A 7,078-nucleotide genomic window follows, 5' to 3' on the forward strand; every position below is an offset into this window, starting at 1 on the left:
AGAAAGAGAGAGAGAGAGAGAGAGAGAGAGAGAGAGAGCGAGAGAGCGAGAGAGTGAGAGAGAGAGAGAGAGAGAGAGAAAGAGAGAGAGTCAGTGCTCAGCACACAGTTGCTAGCCTACAACCCAGGGATAATTTCTACTACCCTGTCCTGCTCTGCACAGATTCATGCTTAATCAGTAGAATTTTCCACTTTTCGACCGTAAAGGGCTTGGCATCTATGTTACTGTTGACTAAGTTCATTGAAAGCTGATAGATGTTGAGCCTCAGCCTCCATAAGTGATTAATGGCCCTGACTAAGTACAACAACATCATATTAGTGCAGAAACATTACATGGACAAGCACATAGATCAACAGCAAAGTGAAGACGATGCAGACCTGTTTGTGCTCTGTGTGCTGTATGTGTATATGTGTGACAGGTCTGGGCATTGAGGAAATACATTGAATCTGTATTTATCACACAATATATTGTACATATCGTCATCACATCCAATTCCAAATATATAGGCTATCCCCTACACTCTTAGAAAAAAAGGTGCTATCTAGAACCAAAAACGGTCCATCGGCTGTTCCCATAAAATAAACCTTTGAAGATCCCCCTTTGGTTCCAGGTAGAACCCTTTTGGGTTCCATTTGGAACCCTTTCCACAGAGGGTTCTACATGGAACCCAAAAGAGTTCTAACTGGAAAACCCTTTTGGAACCATTTTTTCTAAGAGTGTGCCTCTCCACCCAGCCCAGCCCTAGAATAGTGAGAGTGGTTGTGTTGCGGTGAAAAGGGGACAAGGTACTACCCGCCTGGGTGTCAGGAGTTAGAGGGGTATTAATAGACTGGTTGACTTCAGCATGTACATCTTAGACTGTAAATTCCCAACAAAAATACCTCCCATTTACCCTCTGACCCCTGGGACAGGATTCAGCAGTAACCACTGCCAGTAACCAGCCACACCTGCTGGGCTCCTGTCACACAGTACAGACTAGAGCAGGCCTGGTCTGGAGGCAGAGGATATACACAGACACACAGAAACAGTCTTGGGCTACAGTCCTGGGCTGTAGTCATGCCTATCTCAAAGGTGGGAGAATAATAGCGAATAAATAGATAATATAGGTGTGAATTCTGGAACGTGAACAGGACAAAGAGACGACTTGAAAGGAAAGCAACTTCTGATGAAGACTTTATACTGCATTTCTATGAAACTGCTGCTCCACTGATTTACTTATTTTTCCCTTCAGACATTGCCAGGAGTTCCTACGCACATGACAACAGCGAGCGACTGTGTTCTACTGCGGCTGTGTTATACTGTACTGTGGGAGTGGTGGAGAGAGATAACGTAGACTTGTGGCTGTAACTTACTAACACAGTAGACAGAATGCTGCTGTGTGTGTGGACGGTTCTGTTCAACCACAGAGAGGAAGAGGGGGTGTGATTCTCATCGTTAGGTAGGAAGTGTATGCATCCTCTGTCTACAGCCACATGACCAACTGAAGGTGACTTGGGAGGATGTGGGAGTGGTCAATAGAAACAGAACGCCTATAGTCAAAGTCATGGCTTTTTAACTCTTAAGGTCTCGGGATGGGACTCTGATATATTATTAGCAGTGCTAATTTAATGCGGTTACAAACTGAACAACATCATATTGGTAAATTAGTGGTCAAGGACCCTGTTTAAGGGTAATATATTGATAAAATAAGCTAGATACAACATGATTTGTAACAATCTCTCTTTCTGCCTCTCACTCTGTTAAAAACATTAAAACCAAAAGAATCCAGACAAACGTCCAAAGCAAACAAAATGATGTGCTCTCTGTAAACCATGACCTTTCCTCATGCATACTTTCATATTCCAACTGATTTCAGCATCACCATTTGCTACACCGAATCCCCATGCACAAACACATCCACTGGGCACACACTGGTTGAACCAACATGGAATAGACGTTGAATTGACGTCTGTGCCCAAGTGGGTAGATGACACACACAGGAGAGCTCAGTTTAAAATGTGACAAGTGTCAGACACTGGGTTCCGGTTATCACAACCCTCACTTCTCAAAGCCGGCAGCTTAAACAAGTCTTAACAGATTTCACAGGCTAATGACACAAGATTTAAAGGGAGATTGCTGCATAATGTAGTGGTGGACCATGGTACGGCAGGGCTGGCTGTGTGTGTGTGTGTGTGTGGGGGGGGGGGGGGGGTTGTAGGGATTAGAGGACTTTAATTATGCCCAGGGCAGGAGGGAAGCTAGTTATCATCTGGCCCAACAGCACAGGGTCAGGAGGGGCGACCGACCAGCCGGCTGTACACAGCAGGCCCATAGTCCAAACCTTTCACTCGCCACAATAGTACACAAAATATCTGTGATTCAAATTAGAATGAAAATGTATTTAATTATTCAAGAGGATTGGTTCCTCAACCTTAGCTCAGTGCTATTCCTGAAACCTCAGGTTCTCAGAAAATATCCGGTTACTGTACTAATAACAACAGTAACCTTTCAAGTGAGGTAAGGTAGACGTGGCGCAGGTGGAAAGATCTCCATATTCAGCTGAGTATCCTCATTCATGCCAAGAGCACTTACTTCCTTTCCTTATACCATTACCTTCAGTGATCCTCTATGACAAAGGTTTTTACTAAGGTCTCAAACAAACATCTCAACCGTTGCCATAACAAAACAGCATATTGACCATACAATTAGGAATTGGAATACTAATAGTTATTTAATAGGATCTCTATGATATCAACCTCAAAGCTCTACTCATTCATATGTGGTTCAACAACATTATAATGCAGTCTTTTGTCAGGCCAGTGAGGGATAAAAATTCAACAGCAAACCGGATTTACATTCTATCCTACACAAATCTATGTTTCAACTGGAAATGGACACACAGTATTTCACGAGATGTAAGACAGACAATAGATGCGTAATCATACACAGATGGACTAAATATATTTTGTGGACCCCCAAAAAAATCCTAAAAACCACGTAGTCCACATGAACTAATCCTGGTATTATAAGCACAAATCTAAAATTGTATTACAATGAAATAAAAAATAGCTTGCTTCCCCTTCACAACAGGCGGGTCTACTATGTAAGACCTGGCACTGACTGAACATTTACATATCAAACACTGTCTATAACTGCAAGGGATTCCATGTTTTCCCTCTCTAATGGAGTCTGATTATTCCCTAGTTCATTTCTCTAACAGCTATACTGTCTGTGTCTATGCAGTACACCAGCCTTATTGTCCTCTGTGTGTCCCTGACTGTCTGTGTTGTTCCCATACTGTATACAGCCAGTACACTGAGAACAATGCTGCTCAAGGATTTCACTTTCACATGTGACTTTCAGTGTAGCCCTTGCCTACTTATCTACTTTAACAATGCTACAGTTATCAGACCATAGGAATGTGTTGATTGAAATGACAAGACCAATACCACCACTGCACTGGCTCTTGTGAAAAGTGGACCATGGCACGAAGGCTAACACTGCACTCAGCAACAGAAATCTGTTACTCCATGTGGAGGTCTAACCCTAACTATAACTCTTTAGAAGATTATTTGTTTCCATAATCAGATGATGGATCTCCTCACTTGGGGCCTCATGGATCAATCTGCCCTGGCTGTGACTGGAGGGACAGGGACAGGACAGGAAGGCCCTGCTGAGGACACAGTATAGACCCAACTAACTAACCTGCTACCAGGAAAAAACAGTTCCCTCACAAGGTCGTGCTGCCTGCTGTAGGAATTTCTGACATGACGATATGACGTCCCTGTGCTAGAGACAGACGACTGTCTGTCTCTGTGTGTGTGGGTTTCCTCCTCTGATGATTGTGATAGTGTGTACTAAAAACAGTTTGGCTGTGAAATCGCCTCAAAACATCTTAAAAACTAGAATAACTGGAAATGGCCTGAAAACATCTTCAAAGGTAGAATAACTGGAAACAATAGCACCTTTTGGTAAATGGAATAAAGCTAAATGAATGAAACCCTGAATAAGATAATAGGTTTCAGAATGAGTCATTGCTAGGTTGGTGACTCAAACCAAATAAGGGAAATACAATCATATTCACACCAGATGGAGTCAGGTGTTTTACAGAGCTATGCCTGTGTGTGTGTGTGTGTGTGTGTGTGTGTGTGTGTGTGTGTGTGTGTGTGTGTGTGTGTGTGTGTGTGTGTATGTGTGTGTGTGTGTGTGTGTGTGTGTATGTGTGTGTGTGTGTGTCTGCCGCTGTGCCCCTGTGTGTCTGCGGCTGTGTGCGTTTGTTTGAGTGCAATGTGGCGGCTGTGTGCGTTTGTTTGAGTGCAATGTGGTGCCATGTGTGCTGTGTGTGCGACTGTGCTTGTCAGAGGAGAAACAGACATTAACACAAATATGTCATCCTCCAAGGAGGACTCTATAACAAGTGAACCTCTGACCTGCAGCTATTAAAGGTGTCCATGTTGTCTGAATGTATGGGAGCGGGGGAGGGGGAAGGAGAGGTCAAACACATTCTATTAACAGGACCATAACTAGAGACTACCATCTCTTTAGACCTAGCTGCCTGTCTGGGGAGATATGTCGGTGCAGAAAGACTGAGCAATGACAACACAATACTGAGTGCAATGGAAAGGGTGAGAGGAAATACTACATACAAGAATAAAAACATACTTATAAACTGCATGTAGGCCTATGGTGAATTATACATCAATGTATCCTGCATTAATTCTAAATACTAGACCATTTGAAAGAACAGAGGATAAATCCCTTTCACAGTCAAATAAAATATCAGTGAAAATAGGCTGTTGGCAACATGTGAAAAAGAATGTTAAACATCGAACAATTCAGACTATCATCCTATTTGATATCAGTGAGCATAAATTAAATGTCTGACAGGCAACAATGCAATGAACTAATTGCTACCACTAACCACAGACAATCTATTGGCCAATAGAACTGTAGTGTACATTCACAGGACAATAGGCAGAACTATTTAAACTGAGACAAGGGTCATTAAAATACGCGTTATTCATTAAATAAAATGTTCAATGGAGTATTGGTGTTGGCCAGCTGAGCTTGTTCGACTGATTTACATGATGTGTGTCAATAAAAAAAAAGCGCTATTTGACAATTATGGCAGGCCGTCAGTCCACGGCACTCGCCTCTTTCAGGGAGTGCTCTTCTACCGGGCAGCCATGTTTCTACTCAGGCATTTTTAGCTGATTTGCGGCCTAGGGTCGCATGGCAAAATGGCAAAAAAAGAGCAAAATCCCAACAACGAAGAGTGAGCTTTTGGCTCTTCAACCCATTCGTTATATAACATGTATGGCGAGCACACGGCGCGTTATGTTTTCCATGAAAATGGATGTTCGCTTGATTCACCTTCAGCCTAGAATCGGAGGAAATTACCTTTATGCGTGTGTGTGTGTGTGTGTGTGTGTGTGTATTCGTGCGCGTGTTCGTCTAACGTGTAAAACAGAGCGACATGAGAGGGATACAGGATCCCTACTGTGACAATTTCAGTCCATTGGAAGCCTATTTGACGCATCGGATTACTTTTTAGCCTATCCTATTAAATGAAACAAGATTAAAATGACATAGATATGTCAAAGTTCTCCTCATATAGTCATGCTGTCACATTTGATAAATGTCTCCTGAAAATCATGATTGGCTACAGTTAATATGTGACTATTATCGATCGGCATCAATCTCTATTATGCCTTTCATTTTCTTCTCTCTCTTTATTACCTATTGCTATAAGTGCTACAAAGTCATGAACACACAAGAGAAACCTGTCTGGCAATAATTCATTTGGAATCGATCCCGAACTCGCGCCACACAGCAAACATGTGGAGGATTTGTCAATGTAACGTCTATATCATTAAATTAGATGGGCTTATTACATGACGATGACAACACAGCACAACCTCCGAAATTAGATATAATCACTTTTGTGTAGGCTACAGTAGCCTATAACCAACATCGACAACAATAAAAGCGTAACGTTAATCGCGTTTAAGGTCCTATGAGATATTGGTGTTACGGGTCTGAACTTCAAAGGACCAATTCTATTGCGCATTGGATACAATGAACAGGTGCCAACCGCGGATCAGACATTGCACAATCAGTCTTGCGCAAATGTTACAATGTTACCAACCTTTGTTGTGAAATTGGACACATGGTTGTGTCTGTGTAATAACCAGTTAGCGCTGAGATACATTTATACTTATATGATAACAATGACAAGACCGCAACATACACAGGAAGAAAATATAGTCTATTCATGGGTGGATTCTTACCCAAAATCCTGGTCCATGGATTTGAAGAAGAATTTGTAGCTATTGACCGGACGATTGTTGAGGACATTTTTAAAATCCGCTAAAGTGACTTTCTCAGGAGAAACGGATAATTTCACAAGATAAGGAGTCTCCTCCTCGTCAATGTGATATATTATTTTAGTCTCCGCCATAAGAGTGAGGGTAGGAGAATCATTGACACAGGAAAGGAACAAGGGTTGGCAGCGCAATAATAAATATGTGGCTATCTAGCTACCTAATAAGACGAAACGCTGACGTGACATCATTAATAAATATAACTGTAGACCTCACGCTGGAAAATAAATAACCTTGTCTTTGATAAAATAAACATGAATCTAAACATAATCGAGTCCTAAGTGACTGTATTCCAGCTCCAATGTGTCTCGGTACGGTGGCTCTCTCGGTACTAAAACAGGAAGGGACGGTCCACATCCTTGCGATATTGAGTGGAGAATATTTCTATTTTTCCAGTAATTCGTTAGACAGTGCTGTCATCTAGTGGTGTGTTTAGGCTAGAGACCTACTGTTCCCCATTATACAGTACTAGTCACAGCCGGTGTTCTGCAGTCTGCAGTGCACCACACATGAAGAGAGGATTGGAGGACTCATTCTATTCAGTAAACCTTTGGAGTGGATTTTACTCAAGCTACTGTAGGCCCTTTCTAATTTACCATAGGCTACTGTATATCAATAGTAACACAGTTACTTTTAATGGTTTTGATCAGTAATAATAGTTTGTATTAACTGTTGAAAATATTTATGCTTATATTGAGAACAAAATGATATAATAT

General features: G+C 41.8%; 1 protein-coding gene across 15 annotated transcripts in view; it reads right to left on the reverse strand.

Moving 5' to 3' along the window:
* LOC110532465 (segment polarity protein dishevelled homolog DVL-1) overlaps window positions 1-6,728 on the reverse strand; it is a 47,311-nt gene extending 40,583 nt beyond the window's left edge. For 8 of the 15 annotated variants that reach the window (XR_016483363.1, XM_090184917.1, XM_090184923.1 and 5 more), the window contains exon 1: window positions 6,270-6,703. Coding sequence is in view for 13 of the 15 variants with exons in the window: in XM_090184917.1 (XP_090041043.1) it covers window positions 6,270-6,439 (170 nt within the window). In the remaining 2 variants the exon portion in view is untranslated. Of the gene's footprint in view, window positions 1-6,269 lie in introns of all 15 variants that reach the window. The other 7 variants (XR_016483364.1, XM_090184919.1, XM_090184927.1 and 4 more) reach the window with 1 other exon arrangement.
* Window positions 6,729-7,078: the final 350 nt, after the last annotated feature.

Source organism: Oncorhynchus mykiss, chromosome 9 (assembly GCF_057628025.1).
Source record: "Oncorhynchus mykiss isolate SJ-2025 chromosome 9, ASM5762802v1, whole genome shotgun sequence".
In the NCBI taxonomy this organism is placed as follows: Eukaryota; Metazoa; Chordata; class Actinopteri; order Salmoniformes; family Salmonidae; genus Oncorhynchus; species Oncorhynchus mykiss.